Below are 22930 nucleotides of genomic sequence, written 5' to 3' on the forward strand. Positions count from 1 at the left end.
ACACACCATTATTTTCCATCGGGAGTTGAAAATTCATATTATTGCCTGCAATTTCTAGCCTAGCTATTACTAGAGAAGATTGCAAATTGACTTGCACAAATCTTAATCGAAACTCCATTACGACTGTAGTCACATTTGCGACTGTAAAATCAATGAGTTTGTATTATTTGTTTTCGTTTAGAAACAAGAATTCAAACAAGAATTTGAAAAATAATGATTACCTATTTATACAAAAAGAGTATTGAAAATAATTTCTACACTCACGCGAATAATTATTATTATTGTATTTGTAGTAATGATTTCTTCTTCTTGCAAAAACTACATTAAAAATAATTTCTGCACTACGATCACATAAATACTGCAAATTAAACTGTCATCTGATAGTTGGTTTGTGCAAATTGAAGATGAATCCAATCAATCTTTTAAGTCGGTTTAACGCTACCAGGACACTAGTGCCCGTTTTCACCAACAATCTCTTAGCGTTTCCCTATCTAAATACTACTTATAATAAAGGCCCCCCCAATTTGACACCTACCTAAATTCATTTTCACCACACTTATACATGGATTCCTTAAGTAAGTGACAGATTACTAGTTCTACAAACGATAATGCAAAGTCGATATTTTATCGATAAAACGATTTTTCAGTACTTCTTAAGGAATAAACGTCAATAGAGTATATATTAATAAAGCCTGTGAATAAATTATCTTGTGATGTTATTTTAATATAACTTTAACTACTTTACGCTTTGTTTTATGTAATAAAACAGTAAAGAGGTTTTCTGTAGGTGAATTTTTACCTAAGTCCGTCGCGCGTTTTTCAAATTGACTGATGTGTATGTGAGGTTAATTTTGGGTTTATTATTGTTGAAAAGATAAGTTTATTTTGTCAGAGAAGAGCAAAGGAGGACAAACCTTTCTTACAGAAGAAAAAGACAAGCTAGTGAAATTGCTGACGTCTCATAGAGACACAATATTAAACAAAAAACGGATGGGACCTCGAACAAGGCCAAAACAAAGCTTGGATCCAGTCACAAATAGCTTTAATGCGACTGGAACCGTTTAAAGGTAAATGTGATAGGGGTTGTTTAAGCAGGCATCAATCGGGCCCCTAAGTTCAAGTGAAATTTTAAGGTTATAAGGGACACCTAAGCTTTGGTGAAAATGAAATTCTTATTAAGTGTTCCGTAAATGCTCCCTAAAAGGTATTTGTTGGTGAAAACAGGCATTAATATTTGCAATGTTAAGACTATTACTTATCTTCTAATTTCATACTGATTTATGAGCCTAATCAAACTATCGTCCGACTAAAAGTTTGACCCGCGCGGCCGGGAACATCTTTTAAACCCTTTTAAAAAATCTGACAAAAGCGTGTTACATTACAAAATCCCTCGCACGGGAATTGAACCTAAGCCCACCATTAAGGGAACGGCACGCAATCCGTATTGTAAACTGGGAGAACATGATTTTTATAATGTGTAACACAGAACGAAATAATTCAGCAGGACACGAAATGGGCCCTACATCTCATTTGCATAAAAGAACACAGAGTAGCTGGGGCAGTCAGAGATTGCATTATTAATTGGTCGACTTTTTGGGTCATAGTTATGTGGATCGTTTGTTTGTTACTCCTTCAGTTAACGAGTGAATCGTTTAAGACGACTGAAGACTTTTGGTGTGGAGATAGTGGTATCCTAAAGAAGATCGGCTACTTTTGACAGACATAGATCTCTCGGAAAGCGAATTCGCAGGTGATGTTTTTTATTAAATCGAATTCAGTTAGAATGACTGTCTACCAAATTATTAAATTTTTCGTCAAGATTCATGTTAAACATTTGTTCCTCTCTGAAATCGTATCCAAAGATGAGAAAAGCCGAGTACATATACTTATCAACATGTAAGTCCCGATCAGCTGACAAAGTCTTTGAAATAAAGATTTACGTACTAAGCTTCACTTTTTTATATTAAATTAACAAGCGTATTACAAAACATAGTTTTACATAAATAAACAAACATAATAAAACATTTGTCCAACATGTGAGACTACTCTGTGGCGCATTGAGAGCGCACGCGACTCGCGTGGTTTTGACACCGATAACTAAGTATGGAGTCGATTAAATAGTAAAATATGAAAGTTTGGACGTTTGTTCCTCAATTATAAATACTTTAACGGTTGATCAATTTTTTTATGAAACTTTTGAGTAGTCCAGTAAAAATCTATTGTTAGTTTTAGTTAGTATGCTTGAACGCACTAATCTTCTAAAAAGTCTTTCAATGTTGGATGCAGTTTTTTTAGAAGGAAGCTTCTGTTCCAATACCAGCGGTCATTATTATATACGTTTTATCAAATTCGGCTCAAGTGTTGTAAAGTTACACTTCCTTTAGATGCAAACCCCGCTATTCTAACCCTAAAATAAAAAATCGCTAAACCAATTGTATCGAACCCAATACAAAACAATATAATCTATTCACCCTTCTCTCTTAATCCGCGAAGAAACAAATCCAATTCGATACTAAATCAAAATATTAGCGACGACAAAAAAATCGCGACAGCTGTGATATCTGCGACAATAAATCGCACTCCATACTAATCGTTTGGTCATGCACGCTGTATAATTAGTTTTGTCCACGGAGAAAGAATAATAGCAGAGATGCCGTAAGGAAGGTAGGTCAGGGTCCTTGTAGGTCAAGTAACGAAGGCAAGTATGATCAGTCACTGATAAATGATATTTACTTTGCAAATAGGTTGTAAACAACACTTTTACACATGATAAACGATTACTAGAACCAACGAGGCATTCGTTCTTGTCAAATAAAAACCGATCCGCCAAAGATTGATCTTGATTGATTGGTGTTTTTATTTTGACAAAAATGGACGCCTTCCATAGAAGGCATGTAAGGGCTGTGCTAGTAACGTTCCTCGTCCCTCGAACACCCGCATTTTGACGCGCTACGTTCTCTACGAGATTTTGGGTTATGACAGCTCTGCTAGTCATTTTGTTCTCCATGGTTTCGTCTTATTTTCTATCTCGCTTTCACTAATGGATTACATAGATTCGTGGTTTGTTTTCTCTTTCACACCGTTGTATAATTAGTTTGATATCTAGTATGTCTGTCGCTCGCGTCGGTCGGATGTAGGCCGGGAGCTGATTGCGAAATTTATTGCAAGAATAGGTGCTTTGTTACGCTAAAAACATAGTTATTCTGATTTAGTTTAGTTATGTGGTAATGCCGGCTTGACCAAGTTCTAGATACCTAGCTGGTTTAATAATGTTTGTATACTAGCTTATGACTTGTAACGTAGCTATATCATTGTAAAATACAATAATAAGTACACGGGTGACATGGAAACATATACTATAGGCAAAGTTAAATAACGTATTTGTTAGGATCTTTTAAATCTTTTTGAAGCTTTTGCGTCCTAACGCTTTATACGACCTAACTGACACATTAAATTTATTTTTCTGCCAATATTCTTAATTTATTAATATTGAGATCATATCCCGAAAATCTAAAAAAAAATGAACTTTTAAATGTGTTACAGTACCACGCAAGGGGCTGAATCATTTCAGCTGAAAAAGAGGAAGGTTGCTTTACAACACGAGTGAAACCACGTGCATATGCTAATATTCTACAAGAATTTGCCTGAAGCCGCAAGCTAAAGCTTCAAAATGATACGACAGAGACATTCATATGCATCAGTCTGATACTTTCATTCCGTGTGATACAGTGAATTATTCATAAGGTAGGGACGTGGCATGTAAATTTTATATAATAGGTTACTTATTTTCGGCCGTGGTTTCACCCGCTTTCTGATATAACTGCTGCCCATACCCGGATTATAAATAGCCTTGTCTACGCATCGTCATCAATCGAACATGTACCTGCGATTCCTGCGAGCCCCACTAGATGGCGTTACGATTTTAGTTCCAAATTCCTCCGCGCGCCGCGCCTCATGCACTTGCAAATTCGCTCGACACTTGCGCACACGATATATAACAAAATTTTGTTTTATTGTAAACCAATCGCTGATTACACGCCTTATTACTATCGAAGAAGATCTTTTATTCATCTCCAAACATAAGTTGGACCTTCAGCGCCGGGTGCAGCGGAAGAAATCGTTGCGACCAGCATAAATCGGACGCACGAACGACGTCACCAGCAAGAACATCTACGGACCCATGGTACCAGCATAAAAAGGTCAGGCCAATCATCCTTATCAATCCTTAGCCCTTTTCTTTATTGTGTGCTTCATTTGTGTTGATAGTGTTGTATTGTGTTGTGTTGTGTTGATACTTAAATAATTAAAAACGCGTAAGTTTCTTTCGTCTCGTCGCTACCCTCAACTTAAAAATATAAAAATATCCTTTGTTAATCTTAAGTACAAAATAACGGTTTCCACTGCCTTCCACAAACTACAAAATGACTAGAACTCCATCAAAGGAAAGTCGTAGCAGTAGTGAAGAGTTAATTAAAGATTTAAACAAAAGAAGAGGTGTTGTTCGCGGTAAATTTAGACTATTCATGAAATATGTGGACTCGGTAGAAGTAATGACTACGACTGAAACCATAAAATCAGAATTACAAACTCGTTTACAAAAAGTAGACTTACTACTAGAGCAATTTACAGAAATTCAGGATGAAATAGACTTAAAAATACCTGATAGTCAAGTAGAAAAAGAACTATCTGAGAGGGAATCTTTTGAAACCAATTACTACGCTTATGTGACCAAAGCTAAGTGTATTATTAACGCAGATGATGTTCAAAACAGTTCAAAAATTTTTAGTAAAGTTAAATTGCCTACAATTTCACTTCCATCCTTTGACGGATCTTATGATCATTGGTTGGAGTACCGCGATACTTACCTTTCTCTAGTACATAACTCTAAAGAAATAGATAATGTGCAAAAATTCCATTACCTACGATCTTCTCTTTCTGGCAGTGCATTATTGGTTATTAAATCCTTAGAATTCTCCTCAGAGAATTACAATGTAGCATGGGAGTTATTAGAAAACAGATTCAATAACAACCGTTTACTTGTGCAAACCCATGTTAAAGCTTTATTCTCTATGACGTCGCTTAATAAGGAATCACCTAATCAAATTCGTAAACTCATTGATACCGTTCTCAAAAATCTACGTTCCCTCAAAAACCTCGGCGAACCAACTGAGTCGTGGGACACGTTGATTATTTATTTAATTACATCTAAACTAGATTCTGTTACTGAACGAGAATGGGAGACTCACAAAAGTTCAATTATAAATAGTCAAAATCAGTCAATTTCACGTACAAGGGTTGATGATTTAATAACGTTTCTTAAAAATCGGGCTGACGTACTGGAAACTATTAATTTTGCACATAGTAAATCATACACAGATAATAACATAAAAAAACCGTCACAGTCACAACAATCAAACAAATCACATAGTTACACATCAACACAAAATAAACAACCTAATAATAAAAATTCCAAACGTCCTCGTATTTGCGCTATGTGTCAAGCTAATCATCCGCTTTATTCTTGCGAGTCATTCTTAAAATTAAATATTAATGATAGAATAAAATTCGTTAATGAAAAGAAGTTATGTTGCAATTGTTTACGCGCTAATCACTCGGCAGATGAGTGTTGGTTTGGTCCGTGTAAGCAATGCAACAAAAAACACAACAATCTACTTCATGATAAATGTGACGATAGCGCGAGTGTATCCACCTCGCCAGTCGTTGCGCATAATTCTCAGGCATCGTCACAGAATACAACTAGTGGTAAGTCTTTACATACTGCCACATTACATTCTGCATCTCATACGACACATCAGAGCACTACTCATTCATTATTAGAGACTGTCCTGCTGTCTACAGCTTTAGTTGAGGTTGCAGATAAAAGCAATAACTATCACACTACTCGCGCTTTACTAGATAATGGTAGTCAGCATTCCTTTATAGCGGAATCATTATGTAAACGACTTAAACTCAATTTAATACAGTCCACTGTGCAAGTCTCCGGAGTAGGTAACTCGGTGACTAATTCTACACAATCTTGTGAAATTAATTTGAGATCTAAAACTACACAATATAACACACGCATGAAGTGTTTAGTTTTGAATCAAATAACAGCTCAATTACCATGTTTAGGTACAACTTCAAACATAAATATCCCTGATCATGTACAGTTAGCTGATTCGGAATTTTATTCGCCATCAGAAATCGAATTATTAATTGGGGCAGATAAATTCTGGGAACTTTTAACTGATGGACTGATTCGCCTAAGTAGTGGTCCATATCTTCAGAATACTCAGTTAGGATGGGTAATATCTGGCCCATTGCTGAATAAAAAAACTTCACGCAACAATCGAGTTCAATGCAATTACTCACAATCATTAGACGCTCAACTTAGGAAATTCTGGGAGCTAGAAGAACTACCTCCGCAAAATAAATTAACTAATGACGAGTCTTTGTGTGAAAACTTGTTTTTACAAACTACGTACCGCGATAACACGGGTCGGTTTTTTGTGCGCATTCCATTAGCCGAGCCCAGCGATACACTGGGAGATACGTATGCGCTCGCACTTAATCGCTTTCACGCACTTGAACGAAAATTAGATAAATCTACGCCTGAATATAAAAGGTTATATTGTGATTTCATGAATGAATATTTGAGTTTAGGTCACATGAGTCGAGTCAATTCTTATCCATCACCAAATTATTTTCTACCGCATCACGGTGTTTTAAGAATTCATAGTAGCACTACGAAACTTAGGGTTGTTTTTGATGGTAGTGCGAAGTCAACTTCGGGTAAATCGCTTAACGATATTCAGCATATTGGCCCTAGTTTACATAATGATGTTTTCTCAATCTTGTTACGATTTCGTCAATTTAGATTCGTTGCATGCGCCGACGTCGAGAAGATGTTCCGGCAAATTAATCTACAACCGGATCAAAGAAATCTTCAATTAATTATTTGGCGAGAAAATAAATCCGATGAACTCGGTGTATTTCAGCTTAATACGGTGACATACGGTACCGCGTCCGCTCCTTATCTAAGCATTCGTTGCATCAAACAGCTGGCGTCGGAATGTAAGGATGACGTCATAAAACAGGTTATCAACGAAGATCTGTTTGTCGATGACCTAATTACAGGTAATGATGATAAACAATGTTTATTAGATATTTGTACCAAAGTAAATGATACTTTAAAATCTGGTTGCTTCCATTTACGTAAATGGTTGTTTAATTCGGAATCATCTACAACAGATCAACAAAAAGATTTATCTTTAGGAGAAAATTGTTTAACTAAAACTCTGGGTATTGGTTGGTTAAATTATTTAGATTTATTATATTTTACGACAAAAATTGATCAAAACTTTACTCATGTGACTAAGCGCGTTATCTTGTCCGTTGTTTCACAGGTGTATGACCCATTAGGCTTGTTATCACCCGCAATTATAATTGTGAAAATACTTTTACAGAAACTATGGCTTTGTAAATTAAGTTGGGACGATCCAGTACCAAATGATATTCTGTCTACGTGGAAAAACTTTATTGCCACTCTTCAACACTTACAAGACATAAAAATTCCTCGTCATGTCAGGGAAATAAATACAAATTATACAGATTTACACATTTTTTCGGATGCATCACAGGATGCATATGGTGCATGTGCCTTTATAAGTACATACAATGACAACTCACCAGCTACAGTTAGGATACTTTGTGCCAAGACCAAAGTCGCACCAATTAAGCCAGTCACAATACCGCGTCTTGAGCTGTGCGGAGCGTTAGTTGGTGCCAAGCTGTATCAAAAAATTGTTCAGTCATGGAGATTGAAATTTAACCACATATATTTTTGGTCTGACTCAATGATTGTCATAAATTGGATTAAAATGTCACCTAATTTGTTAAAAACGTTCGTGCAGAACAGAGTCGTGCAAATCAACGAACTGACTGGTGAGTTGCCGTGGTTACATGTTGCTGGTAAAGACAACCCGGCTGACCTCTTATCTCGCGGGCTCACGCTCGACGCGCTTCAAAGTACAGATATTTGGTGGCACGGGCCAGCATTTTTAAAGGATATGCACATGAATTTTAAATATGACAACCAGAATGAAATTATAAATTTAAACGATTTACCAGAAATGAAATCAAAGGTTTTATTTACACAGTCGACTTATACTAGTATTTTTATTTTCGAACGTTTTTCAAATTTTAATCGCATGAGACGTGCAGCCGCTTACGTGTTACGATTCATTAATAATGCACGAATTAAAAGTAAAACGGAACGTAGCATTGGTCCGTTAACGGCTGATGAATTAAATAAATCAACGTTAGTTTTAGTACGCTTAGCACAACATGCATCATTTGCAGACATTTTGAATCAATTGATAAATAACTTACCTGTAAAGTCGATGAGAAACATATCTAGTCTTGATGTGTTCTTGGATTCTGATCGCATTATAAGAGTGGGAGGTAGATTAGTAAATTCACGCACCTTCCCATACAGTAAAAAACACCCTATATTGTTATGTTCAAAACATACCTTCACGCGACTACTTTTTCAATTTGAACACAAACGTCTACTCCATGCTGGTCCACAGCTTCTCTTGGCTACTATCAGAGAGAGTTGGTGGCCACTCAGGGGTCGTGATTTAGCTAAGCAGACGGTACATAAGTGCATTATATGTACTCGCCAGAAAGGGAAGGCACTATCAGTAAAAATGGGTAACTTACCCTTTGAGAGATTGGAACCGGGGTATCCTTTCTTGCGCTGCGGTGTGGATTATGCGGGACCTATGTTTATATTGAATCGGAAGGGAAGGGGTTCAAAACTTGAAAAATGTTATGTGTGCCTATTCATATGCTTTACCACTCGAGCGATACATCTAGAATTGGTCACAAGTTTAACTTCTGAGGCGTATTTACTTGCTTTAAAAAGGTTCCTATGTCGTCGCGGAAAACCCGCTTATATATTTTCCGATAACGGAAAAACATTCGTAGGCGCACTCAAGGAATTTTCAGATTTTTTAAATCATAGTGAAAATGATATTTTAAATTTTGCAGCAAATGAAAATATTAAGTTTAGCTTTATACCTCCGTACTCCCCACATTTTGGAGGTTTGTGGGAGGCAGGGGTCAAATCTTTTAAATATCATCTCCGTCGCGTAGGAAACGTTAACCTCACGTATGAGGAATTTTCAACATTATTAGCACAAATTGAAGCCCTCCTCAACTCCAGACCTATGTATCCCATGTCTTCAGACCCAAACGACCTACTCCCTCTTACACCAGCCCATTTTCTGATTGGCCGGCCGCTCACTGCACCTGCCTGCGAAGACCTCACAGCTTCGAATACATCACGCCTGGTCCGCTACGAGCGCATCGAACAAATGAGGCAAAATTTTTGGAAACGCTGGTCGCAGGAGTACGTTTCGGAACTGCAGACAAGGACCAAATGGCAGTACAACACCGGCACAATAGCACCCAATACATTAGTGCTCATCAAAGATGACAATTTGCCACCCTTAAAATGGCGTCTTGGACGAGTCATAACCACTTTCCCTGGGAAGGATGGACTAGCACGTGTAGCTGACATCAAAACAGCTAACGGAGTAATACGACGGTCATACCCCAGATTGTGTCCGCTACTACAGGAGGAAGAACCTTAACTTCTCCCAACTTCTACTTCTGCGTTGGAGGCTGTCACTCCAAGGCGGGCGGCATGTCTACGCATCGTCATCAATCGAACATGTACCTGCGATTCCTGCGAGCCCCACTAGATGGCGTTACGATTTTAGTTCCAAATTCCTCCGCGCGCCGCGCCTCATGCACTTGCAAATTCGCTCGACACTTGCGCACACGATATATAACAAAATTTTGTTTTATTGTAAACCAATCGCTGATTACACGCCTTATTACTATCGAAGAAGATCTTTTATTCATCTCCAAACAAGCCTATATGATAGACTGATGTACAAGCTATATTACTGGTAAATTTCATCAAAATCCGTTGGCCAGTTTGGGCCTGATGAAGCAACAAACATACAGACAATAATTTCGAGTTAAATATTTTAAGTTGATACGCTGGCAATAGCCAATAAACAGCTTAGATTTTGCTATCCAGAGAAAATCCGTTTATTGTCGATAACTCTTGGGCAGTAACAGTATTTGGCAAGCTTATAATAAGATAAAGAGTTTTGCATTAAGTTGCCAAACATTGTTTGTTTGGCGTCCACGCCCCTGATCGATATGTCAACGTTCTTTGATACATAGTCGAATAGACTATTCTTGATATTCACTGACGTAAAAATCGACGGTAAATTCACTATAATATGTAAGCACGGCTGCTAGTGTATAAAGGTCACTATAAAAAAAATACTGTGAACAAGAGCTCTTATAGTGTGAAGACTCTGGCAAACGTTGTGTAGGTGGTCTTGCTACACGGTGAACCGAAAATTTGAAGATTGGGCAGTGGGTGGATGCGGGCTGCCTAAGACCTGGATGGTTAACGCGATTGGAGGCCAATGCTTAGCAGTAGGCACTTATGAAGATTACTTTTAATATAAAGCTAGCTTTTTAGTTTTCTTTGTAGTATTTTCTGATCTTTTAGGGTATTTGATATCATCACAATTTTGAAAAAAAAATATAACGTTCGGCCATTCAGAGAATGCGTTCCTGACACGTCGCGATTGAACTGACGACGTAATAACATTCATTGATTATTGATATAATAATGTTGTTTTAATGCTCCTCAATTGTTAAAACGGTAAACAACCAGCAAAAATATTTTTATCGTAACTGCAACGCCATTGCAAAGTTACGTCGTCAGTTCAATCGCGACGTGTCAGGAACGCATTCTCTGAATGGCCGAACTATAGGTAATTTTATTTGCTTCTGGCGAATAATATTCAGAGTTGTCTAATTAGTGTCTACTATTTTCCTAGCTATAAACATAGTAGTCTCACACTGATGTTATTATAATGCAGCTAGTGCATTCAGCTCTTCAGATCTCCAAAGCCCAGTTGCCATATAACCCATAACTGTATGCTAACTATTGTTTTTCTTGATTGTCTTAACCTGTAGTCTGTCACTGTACTTATTAAATAAATAAATAAATAAATAAATAAGACTGGTTATCTGTCAAGCATAACTTAACCTTGATAGATTGACTCGTGCTCCCGAACCACGAGCCACGAGCCCCTTCCAACATTGTATAATTCAGTAAAACCTGCTTTAATATTAAACGGTGACAAATAAAAGAACAGTCGCGTGCAAAACTACTTTCGAACAATAAAAAAGACAGCTCCCGGACTTTTTACGAAGGGTTCCCTACGTCAAATTAGCATTTAAAATAAGGGGGAGAAAAACCACGATTTGTCTTACACTTCACTCTGGCAAACTTCAATCTTATTCTTCTGAAAATAGAGACCAGATTTGCTTGAGTTTTAGTTATCCAACTGCAGTTTTAACGTGGTTTATTTTGGCAAAGACACTGAAACTGTTGCCAGCTCTTAGCTATTTAAAAATAAGGTTGAATTTCGTTTAATTTGTATTGTTTGAGATGTAAATGAAATTAGTTTTAAGGCCCCTTAGCATATGACAGTAGTTTTCAAGTGACCAGGGGTCCATAAAAGATTTATGTAGGTCACAGAAAATGTTCGATTGTGACGAGATAATATTGTTAAAGTCTTTGACTGGGTTTGTGTCAGTTATTCAAAAGTGACGCATGAATGGCTTTGTTCTTTGTTACTTCAAATGATGATGGGAACTGGATTTTGAACAAGGTTTCTATTCTAGTAAATAAATATAAACAGATTGGTTGGACATACGAAAGTAATGCAAAGTTTATGAATATGTTGGTAATTATACTTTTTTAAAGTAATAGACAAGAATAGTGTGCACTACTAAATAAAAATTAACTGTTTTCGGTTATTTGTATTATTGATTACACTATGATTGGTTAATTGGAAAAGATAATGAGATTCTACACTAACAACATTAAAATCAATTCACTTGTAATTAACGATGATTTCGTTTGGCGTTGAAGTATTAAATTAATAACTGTCAATAAAATACATCAAGATGATTTATCCCTTTTCATTTTACATTGTTGACTTCAAAGGCCAATACGTCAAATTGTCAAACGGTGCAGTATTGAAAATCGATTCGCATACAAAAGTGACATATTTATAGAACGTATGTAACAGATATATGCACTTTTGGCACCCGTCTCTTCCTTATGACTCGGAGCATGCACAAATTATGCAACAACGCAAACAAAAATAGACTACAAAACAAGAACAATAGAGTCGGTATTTCCATAGCAAGTTTCCAGTGACATTTAGTAATTTCACGTGGACATTTCTGACTAGAAATGCGGCCCAACATATCGGTCAGACAAAATCTGTATTTAGAAGCTCAGTCACTCCGATTTCCCTGTAAACGTTAGTCGTTTGTGTGCGTTTTGTGAAAATGAATAAAAAAGGTAAAAATAAAAAAGGGAAGGTGCCTAATCCTGTGCCGGTACAAGAAGATAAGAGTGGCGATAAACTTGAAGATGTGGCGAAAAGTGATAAAGTTGAAGATGTAGCAGTTCCTGTTGGTGACAAAAAAGAAGATATTGGATTAATTGGTGAAGTCATTCAAAATATAGAACAGAAAGTTGAAAGTGATAAAGAAAAACGTGTGCCAGAAATTGTGAGTGAAATTATAACACCTGCTGCAGATGTGAAGGACGAAGAAGCACCTAAAAAACCTAAACGAAACAGAGGAAAGAAGAAAAAAGGTAAAGATGATGATTTTGATGATAATATGGAAGAAAAATCAAAAGAAACTGATAATCAAGTACCTACGGAGGAAACGAAAGTTGATATTCCAGAAGCTGAGAGTAAACCAGAAGAGTTGCCATTGATAACTCCGACTGCTCGTAAAAAGAAAAACAAAAAGAAGAATGCTGATCAAAAAGGCGAAGAACTTATTTCAACTGGTGAAACTGACCAAGAACCAACTAATATTCCCTTGAAACCGGAAGAAAAGGCACCGGAGATCAAAGATTCCGTGCCAGAGATAAAACAAGAGGATTTGAAAACTGAAATAATTGAGGAAGTGAAACCCGCAAAAAAGAAAAACAAAAAGAAGAAACGAAATGATTCAGAAAAATCTGAAGAGTTTTCATGTACTGCAGCTTTCCAAAAAATACTTGATGACAAAGATGAACCTGAAGTCAAAATGGATGAAAAAGTTGAAGATTCCAACATACTGCTAGAAAAAATAACGGGTGAAATTGAAAACGTTGAAATAAAAACTGAAAAGACTGAAAAAACTATACCCGCTCCACTTCCACAAGAAAAAGCAGCAACTCCAATAAAGGAATTGGAACCAACACAAGAACCACCGGCAGCTGAAAGTAAATCCAAAAAGAAAAACAAGAAAGATAAAAAGCAACCTAAAGTAGAAGAAATTCCTAAGCAAGATGAAATAAAACCAGATCAAGCTGAGACGTTAGTAAATATCGAGACTCCCACATCCAGCGCTATTCCACTCGGACCAGTTGAAGTGAAACCAGAAGATTTACCTAAAGAGACTGCAGTTGCAGAATCACCTGAACCTTTAGTCAGTGATTTAAGTCCAAAACCAAAAGCTATAATAGCTAAACCTGTAGAAAAGAAACGCAAAGGAAAGCATGAAAGTCAAACTCCTGAACCGCCACAGGATATTAGTATATTAGAACCTTCAAAGGATTCAGAAAGTTCTGTTCCAGCTCCGTTACAATTACTCGAATCAAAACCCGTAGAGACAGAAAATACTAGCAAAGTTGAGATTCCTACTCAACTTGCATTAACCAGTGATATTACTTTAACAGCACCTGATGAAGATGAAAAACTTATAGCACAAGAGTTTGAGCTGCTCGCTGAAAAAGCGATGGGTAAGAAACGAAAGAAGGGAGCAAAAATGCCAAAATCACTTGACATTGCTGCTGGAGTTCAGGAACTTAAAATAGAATCTGATATTAAACCAGCTGATGTCAAAGATACTACAAAAGAGCAATTAGCAGTTATAACAGAAATCCTCACCCCACAAACTGATCAACAGGAATTCATAATAATGAGTCAAAAGTCTGATATGCCCATAACAGTTGACAATGTTAAAGAAACAGTACAAGAAGCACCTAAACCAATTGAACCGCCTGAATCCAAAGGCAAAGAATTATTTATGCCTGAATTCAAAGGTAAAGAACTATTAATACCTGAATTCAAAGGTAAAGAACTATTGACGCCTGAAAAAGTCGACGAAGAACTTGAATTTACCAAAACTGAGGGAGCTGCATCACAGACTGAAGATAAACAAAAGACTGACAATAAATCCGGTAAGAAAAGAAAGAAGTCTCCTAAGCCCCCAAAAAAGATGGAAGAAGTGCCTAAAGTTGATGAGAGACCTGTAACTCCAACACCTGTAGCTAAAGAAACATCAAAAGCAGAGGATGTTACACAACAAAGTTTATCAGAAAAAATAGACGCTTCTAATATAACAAGAATGTATGACATTGAAATAAGCAGTATTAAAGCTGATGAATCTGAAGGCTCTGCTTGTGAGACCGTACCAGACATCACATATCCACGCGCTGCGAGCCAGCAGTTACGCGATGATAACAATAACACTGTTATCAGAGAAATATTTCCTGTTGAACCGGTATTGGGAGATATACCAGTTAGACAAGAAAGGGTGCAGACTCCTGTAAAACAAGAAGAAATGAGAATGTCACCTAAAGATGAGAAGACGGATATCAAATCGAAAATGATGGAGGTAAACCAGGACATGGAAGAATTGAGGTTATCTATTGAAAGATCACTAGCAGAACTAACATCTATAGAAAAGAGTGAAGAAAATATTGAAAAAGAATTTGAAACGACAAGAGCGAAAGCTAAGAATGTCTCAGATCTTTTATTTGATACCGGCGAAAGTGCCCCGAAACCAACACCAACAATAGAAAAAGAAACAGAAAAGATTTTGTCGCAAGAAAGCAGTATGAACGTACCTTTAGAAAGAAGCAAGGAAAGAAGTAAATCACCAATGGTTTCTAAAAATAAACAAAAAGCAGAAGGTAAACACAAAATTATTCCTGAAACAACATCTCCCGATCAAAGCAAAGCTACCTCTATTCCACTGCCTTTTGTCGAAACTAAAGTAGCAGAAGCAGCATTAAGCTCTGACAACAAAACCATTGAAACGACACCTAAGATTGAGGAAAAGTTAATAGGATTTAGTCCTACTGAAATGTTATTGGGCTTTGACAAGCCTCTTATTGAAGAACAAAAGCTTAAGGAAAGTTCTGTACCATCATTACCGCAGCACCCAGTGGAGGAAAAAAAGGCTGAATCCCTAGATAGTGAGAAAAAAGTTACTGAAGAACCCAAAGAACAAATTACAGAAACAACAACAGATGTACCACCTATATGTCCTGCAAGAAAAGATAATAAAGGAAAGCACAAAAAGAAGAAAGGTAAGCAAGATTCTCAAGCGACCCCCGCTGCACAAGGTGCGACACCAGCAACAACGTCACAAACTACACAAGAAGCAAAGAAAGAAGAAAAAACTGATTCCAAATCTGAGAGTAAATCTGATTCCAAAAGTAAAGGCCAAAGTTCAGAAAAAGGTAAACAGCAAGCAAGCAACGTTGATTCAGAGACTACAGACGATGCATTGCCGGACGCGGATTATGAACCTATAGAAAATTTTGAAGATGCACTGACATCTAGCATCGATGACGTGAATAAGACTTTCGAAATGATCGTTAAAGAATCTCAAGAACAAAACAATCCTAAAATCAACATAATAGCACCAGATGAAGAAAAATCCCCAGTTTCGCCGCCAAAAAACTTGCTAGGCCATCCCGATATTCCTGTACGATCGAATAGAAGGGATTTCAAAAAGGAAAAAGATAAAATACCAAATGAAATCACAGCTCGGGTCAAAATAAAAGATTCTGTAGAAGTTGAGAGGAAACAGTCTAAAAACACACAGACGAACAATTCTAAGGAGTTGAGTAAGGATTGCAAGATGGATGATAATAATGATTTTGTGTACAAGTATAGTTTTAGGAAAGTGTTTCTGCAGAGTTCTTGTCACGTTTGTAAGAAGAGTCTGAGTGGAGTTCGCGTACCGTGCAGTTACTGCAATCTGTTGTTTTACTGCAGCAATAAGCATAAGGATGAAGACTGGCCGCAGCATCAGGCTCTGTGCTTCGCTGTGTCTACCATTGTTCATCTGAAGGGTAAGAGTTCAGGCATGTATTCTTGACTTGTCTTCTTATTCAATCTTTGGTGATGTAATTTCTCGTGGTGTTATAAAGTTTATTATGTAAAGCACTTCTGGTCATAAGGGAAATAATCCTGTTATTATCTGGTTTGCTACTTATATGTATATATATGTGCGAAAAAACATTGAAACTAAAATAGACAGTATTATTTAGAATACAAGAATAGCTGATACTTAAATTGATAATTTTGGTAAGTTATAAGTACTTTAGACAATAAAAGTAATTGTCTTCACAGATCAAAAATTCATATACGGAGACGCAAAGAACTTGACAGGCCACGACTACCGCTTGATCAGGATGCAAATGATAGTGTCCTGTGAGAAGGTGCTGAAGAGAAGACTCGTGCCCTGGGAGCAAGAGGCGCTGTTGTATCCGAGGGTCTGTGCTCATGTGCCGTGCAGGGAATGGAAACAGAGCAAGCTGAGTGACTGCCAGGGGTGTGGGCAAGTAAGTTGAAATCTGAGGCTGTATTTATTCATGAGTATAATAACCCATTTTAATATGACTATCAATTTGTAAAAGAAAGAAAAGTATCCTGTATACATATTTTTGAACAATTGGCTAGGATGGGTTTTGTTGCTAATCTGACCAGTTAAAATTGTTATTAGTAGGGCTATACTAGGACGCTAAACTAAGCCCGACATGTTGATGAGTTGAAATGATGACGATAATTGTTTCAAGTTAAAATCATTGTCACCAACAATCTACCAAAGATACTTAACTCCATCTTTTGTTCTCAGATATCATTCTGCACAGAGAACCCCGACCACTTTCCAAAGACCCACTCCCGTTGGTGCAAATCCTACTCCCTGTATGAAAAGCTGGTGTGCTACCAGCAGACCAAGGGTCGACTGGAGCCGAAGATGCCCACCAAAGTGTTGAGAGAACCTCAGTTGATACCAGAGAAGATAAATGAAGTGCTCGCATCTATGTATGAGGAGAAAATTGGTAAGGTCTTGAAGATGTTGCTTTATAATGATGTCTAATAGTAGATTGGTCTTAGCAGTCCTATGTTAAATGCATCTTTAAATAAACTTAATGCTATAAATGATAATGTAGAGAAAATAAGAAATAAGGTGATGTCGGTAGACGAATAGGTAATGCGTTTTTGAGTCGCGATAGTTAGGGATGGAAAAGGGGTTGATATTCTAGAAAGATAGAAACCTTATTCCTTCAATGAAACAAAATTCATGTTTTCTAATGGCACTATCAATAAAACTTGTATTACATGAAACATTTTGCATCAGTCATCTGTTATCTTTGCAATGTGATTGATGCACTCATTTTTAAGCCGGGAACAAAACACGCATACAACATTTGTTGTTGAATAAAGAGAAAGTAAAGGAGTAGTTTTAAAAACAACTAAAAAGCATCATGAAATTATTCATTGTCCAAATCGTTGGGGAGTGACCCTAAGTCTGGTTGACCTAGATTTTAATATAATCAAGTCTGACAGTTGGGGGACTGTATTATTTAAAGCAAATTATTGATCATGCTCTAAAAGAGTGGTCGGTTGACCATGTGGGCATAATTATATAGGATTATGAAAAATGTTTTATTAAAAAATCATGTAAGAGTAGTTAGCCCACTAATAAGCTTACATGAAAAAAAACTGAAGCATTATAATTTGGAGTATCGATTATTTTGTCAAAGTTCTCACCTAAAATCAAACTAACATTAGTCCTATAGGTACTGTGTATTTTAAAACGTTTATCTATTAATATATTATCCTTTTCCACATTTCTTTAGAGAGAATCAAGATGATGACGAATCATAATTGCATTTTATCTCTACACAGTATCCGCGATATTAATAAACTTGCATCATGCCCATGATTCAGGCCACTAGGTTGTACGAGTAATAATGCTAAAATTACAAACAGGAATAATACAATACTACATGTAAATGAAGAATAGCATAATGACGAGAAACCTATAAAGCTTATTTATTACCACACATTTGTTGATATTTGTGTAAGTCATACTGTAATAATGTTGTGTGTTTCAAATGTAGGTGATGTTGTAGTAACGTCTGTATCCAAATTATGGATTTTGGATACCCATTTATCATTAGGTAAGCCTTTTTTACAGTTTTGATCTAAAAACGAATTCGTGTTCTTATTGTTTCTTCTTCTTCATGTCTTGTACCCAAGTTATTTGGGCTCGTGCTCGGCGCTACATGTTTTAAGCTTCCATTTCTCTCTGTCAGCGGTCATACTGATATCCGTTCCCTTCTTGTTGAAGTCCACTTTTAGTCAATCAATCCTACTTGGTCAATCTTTATCTCCTCATCCATATTAATCCATAATATTTTCGTTTGTTACAGACATAAACGACATACAATACGCAGCGTTAACGCAACTGGCGACTGCTCCACTCACTGCTGCCTACTGCCACCAGCTCTGCAGGTCCAAAGCTGGGTCCATCGCCAATGGTGTTAATAAGGTAACAATGAAGGCAAACTTACTATTCAAATAGGAACTTTAAAAGTAGATATAGAAAGTCCATTTCACAATGATAGAACATAGAACAATATTTTTAGTCAACTGAATTAAATGGGAATCTAAATTGACCACAGTCTGTAAAGTAAGGTACCAAAACTGCAGACTCTACTTGACTTTAGCTTCCAGACTAATTAAAGATAGTGTAGTACTAGTGTGCCACATGGAACAACTGCCTATCTAATCTCCTCAGCCATTAAACAATAATTGAAGATTGACATTAAACAAGAACCTCATTTTAGAAGACGTCATTCACCATCCACGTGGTGGGAGCGGAGTTACAGTTCGAAGCTGATGCCCTCAACAAATGGGAGGTGTTCTTCTTGCACCTGAGACCTGACCTGCAGGAGCTGAGGGTCGTGCTCATCAACTATAACCTGAACCCTTCCAATCTGCCGCTGGAACTGCTTGGGAAGATTAAGTAAGCTTTTTATAACTAGGTGTTAAGCATCTAACTAATATCGATTTCTAAAGAAAAGGAACTAAAGTTAAAAATTAGCATAGAGTTATGGATATCCTCTCTAAAGCTTTGGTTTCCTAGGAAAGCGGTGCCGTCATATAGCGGCCGTAATACAGCGGTGAATGACGTCACCAGAACGTTGTCTATGTAAACGAAATGGGGCGGTTTCCTAGAGAGCGGTAACTGACGCCGTAACTTCAAAAAGCGGTGCCGCCATTTGCATGACGGCCGTCTTGACGGTGTCAGATAGTTTGGTGAACGTTTTATTGAAAGCGGTGAAGCTTTTTTAATACGTATTTGTGTTTTTTTTTCGGAACAACGTCAAAGATTTGTTACAACTCTTGGAGCAGCGAGGACGACGAAATTTTAATAGATTTCGTTCGTAACCACGAAGCAATATATAATATAAAAAGTAAAGATTATAGAAAAAGTCAACTAAAACAGAATTGTTGTCGTGAAATTTGAGAAATGTTAAATAAAACAGGTTAGTAAGTATGATACAACTAACAAAAAGTTTATGACGGTGTGTTAAAACGGCCGTGGAACTGTCCACATGTCATCACCGTAAAGACGACCGTCTATTTGCGTCCGTAATATGACGGCCGCTATATGACGGCACCGCTTTCCTAGGAAACCAAAGCTTAAACAGCGTTAATCATAATATTACTATTGCATACGCATTGGGAAGGCAAATCCTTCAGATTGTAATAATGGGGCATCCCAAACGATATAAGATGTTGCAGTAATTGAGTTTAAAATAATTTCACTGACGACATATTAGTCAAGAACTTACGTATTTGGATGAATTGGTTGCTTTGTCATAACAATGTCAATCGTTACTCGGATCGGGGAGCTTATTAAAACAAACTCCATCATTTCAATTATTAAAGTTATTATATTTGTGTTTATCAGGTTATGTGAGAACTGCCGACAGAGCAAACGTCGTGTGGTGTTCAGCTTCCAAGACAAGAGGACCTACGCTGACTACAAGTCCAGCGATGACTTTGTTGTCCCTGATATTGGTGAGAAACAAATGTTATGTCATCAACATAAAAACTTCTGCTAACGTTAATTGATCTGATTTCTAATGTGTCTTTCGCATGTAGCTTTCGTAAAGAATATTCGTAAAGAAATTTCGTAAGAATTTTGACTATACTCTTTGACCATTATTCATACATACAGGTCTTCATGAAAATTACCAGACTATCTTCTTATTTCCAGTTTGTGCCTTCAACCCTAGCATCCAACGTTCATCAGTCTACAACGGTAAAGACCCCTGGCCCTCTGCCATCAACGCGATTCTCAAGTTGAAGGTTCCCTTCATCATTACCGGTTACACCATCACTGAACTCCATAAGGACTGCATCAGAATCAAGGAGTGCTCCGAGACTGGGTACAACTTCATTGCAGAACCGAAGTATAATAATTTCGCCAGTGTCAGACCTGACAGGAACTTTATCTCTGATGATGAAATGCCTTTGTTGTTCAAAAATTATTGTTTTGCTATTATTTCTGCATGAGTTTTTTTTAAGTCTTTTAGCTTGAATCTGAAAGTGTGATGGTGATTTGATTGACAATACTTATGATCGTAGGTGTCTTAAGATTCACCCGTATCAATTCTATCAATGAAATTCTTAGGAGCACATTTAAATGTAACTTTAGGTACACGACAATAAGCTTCTATCTCTATCTTATAATTGATGTTTCTAATCAGTGTGATAGGGATAACAAGTGTTTTGTAACTTCTGTTTGTTGCTGTAGTGTTTGATTTTGTATTATTAGTGTTAAGTTATATATGATTGACGTGTAACTCTGTGTCAGATGGTTTGTAATGTAATTTTACTTAATAATTATTGTGTTTTATGTTTCTTCAGTTTGTTTCAGTTTTGTCTTCAATAAACGTATTTATGTGAATGGACATTACTGTTTCTCTCTGATGTACTGAACCAACCTTAAAACCTTGTTTGCTACTTTGCAACTTACTGCTTACAATTTATTACTTAACACCATTCTTCACTTTAAATTTCATATACATACATGCATTAACCACTACGGATACATTCATCTATTCAAACATTATCTCCTACTCCACTTACCGTTTATTTTCGTCCATAGCGCCACTTACAATTGTCACTATAACATTTGCAACCACAGCCAAAAATACCTCGCTTCAAATTGAGAGTGTTGGGATTCTCCGGAACAAATTGTCTGCGTATGTCATTGTACTTCGTTTAGACGGGAATAGGAAATTCTGTTCTCGTGGGTGGGATAAACAAAATATTGGCTACTGTACAAGTATTTGGTTATGAAGGTATAAGCCAGGTATTGGTGGGGTTACGACATTATGTATGACATCATCGATACCACGATATATGGTATTGATTGGGAACTATAGCACATAGGTCTGGGGCATTTATTGCGCCACTTCTTTCCAATAAAAACACATACATAGGAAGTGGTGTAGGGGGGGGTGTTTTGGTCTGTATTTTGTTTTGACGTTCGAAAAGATTTATCTATAATTGTAATTTGGATAAATATTTTGAGTTACTCACTAAGAATTAAATTCTGATGATTTATAATTTAGATCTTGTACAGCTGTAAAGACCCTTTTTGAAGAAAAGAAGTAAGACGAATAAAACCAAAGTTATACATCAAAATATAATATTTTAATCCTAGATAACTGACAATTAAATTGGCAATATTCACAAAAATATCTAACAAAATTATATTAAACATATCACAGATAAAATGATTAGTCACAAATTATATATTCTACTTAATGTACTGTTTCAACACTTACTTATTGGATCAAATCTTTTAGCTATCGAATTTTGTCAGAAATATTCGATTCATGACAGAATTCTATCTTTAGTTACTTGAAACCAATAATTAAGTAATTGAAAATGGCTATAGGTAAGGAACTAACGATTGGTTGTTGTGATTCAATTAAAATGTAATAAAATACAGAGAACTGACATTAATCATAGATGTTAGATATAGCTATTTTTATGAACTTTATGGGTTTATAAAGACATTTCAAGAATAGCATAAATGGTTTGTGACCGGATCGCACTAAATAGTCAATCAAAATATCAAATATTGATCTTCCTTTACTAAGGGTCTCATTTAAGGCTATCAGTCAATATTCGGTTCGGTTTCGGTCGGGAAAGTCGTGGTGGCCTAGTGGGTAAAGGACCAACCTCAAGTATGAGGGTGCGGGTTCGATCCCAGGTCAGGCAAGTACCAATGCAACTTTTCTAAGTTTGTATGTACTTTCTAAGTATATCTTAGACACCATTGACTGTGTTTCGGATGGCACGTTAAACCGTAGGTCCCGGCTGTCAGTGAACATCCTTGGAAGTCGTTACGGGTAGTCAGAAGCCAGTAAGTCTGACACCAGTCTAACTAGGGGGTATCGGGTTGCCCGGGTAACTGGGTTGAGGAGGTCAGAAGCAGTCGCTTCTTGTAAAGCACTGGTACTCAGCTGAATCCGGTTAGACTGGAAGCCGACCCCAACATGATTGGGAAAAAGGCTCGGAGGATGATGAGTCAATATTCGGTTAACTACTAACTGAAATCTAATCCTATAATCTCAAATACTTGTGATAATAAGTACGTCAAGTCTTTGTTATAACCTTACCCGATTTAAATGAGGTAATAAAAA

The 22930-nt window shown here is 36.8% G+C and overlaps 2 protein-coding genes across 4 annotated transcripts; both read left to right on the forward strand.

The window, feature by feature from the left end:
• Nucleotides 1-3856: 3856 nt before the first annotated feature.
• Nucleotides 3857-9916, forward strand: LOC124642268. Its single transcript, XM_047180619.1, has one exon. The coding sequence runs from the start codon at nucleotides 4422-4424 to the stop codon at nucleotides 9657-9659; it is 5238 nt and encodes a 1745-aa protein (XP_047036575.1). The 5' UTR covers nucleotides 3857-4421; the 3' UTR covers nucleotides 9660-9916.
• Nucleotides 9917-11906: 1990 nt separating this feature from the next.
• Nucleotides 11907-21184, forward strand: LOC124642269 (titin). Of its 3 annotated transcripts, none has more exons than XM_047180621.1 (7): nucleotides 11907-16273; nucleotides 16542-16753; nucleotides 17047-17254; nucleotides 18632-18750; nucleotides 19052-19227; nucleotides 20179-20288; nucleotides 20488-21184. In XM_047180621.1, exons 1-7 carry the CDS (start codon nucleotides 12463-12465, stop codon nucleotides 20784-20786), a joined length of 4935 nt encoding a protein of 1644 aa, XP_047036577.1. In that variant the 5' UTR covers nucleotides 11907-12462; the 3' UTR covers nucleotides 20787-21184. The 3 variants fall into 3 exon arrangements, with proteins under 3 accessions (XP_047036577.1, XP_047036576.1, XP_047036579.1); XM_047180620.1 differs by having other exon boundaries at nucleotides 11908-16273; nucleotides 19049-19227; XM_047180623.1 differs by having other exon boundaries at nucleotides 11909-16261; nucleotides 19049-19227.
• Nucleotides 21185-22930: the final 1746 nt, after the last annotated feature.

Source organism: Helicoverpa zea, chromosome 24 (assembly GCF_022581195.2).
Source record: "Helicoverpa zea isolate HzStark_Cry1AcR chromosome 24, ilHelZeax1.1, whole genome shotgun sequence".
NCBI classification, from domain to species: Eukaryota; Metazoa; Arthropoda; class Insecta; order Lepidoptera; family Noctuidae; genus Helicoverpa; species Helicoverpa zea.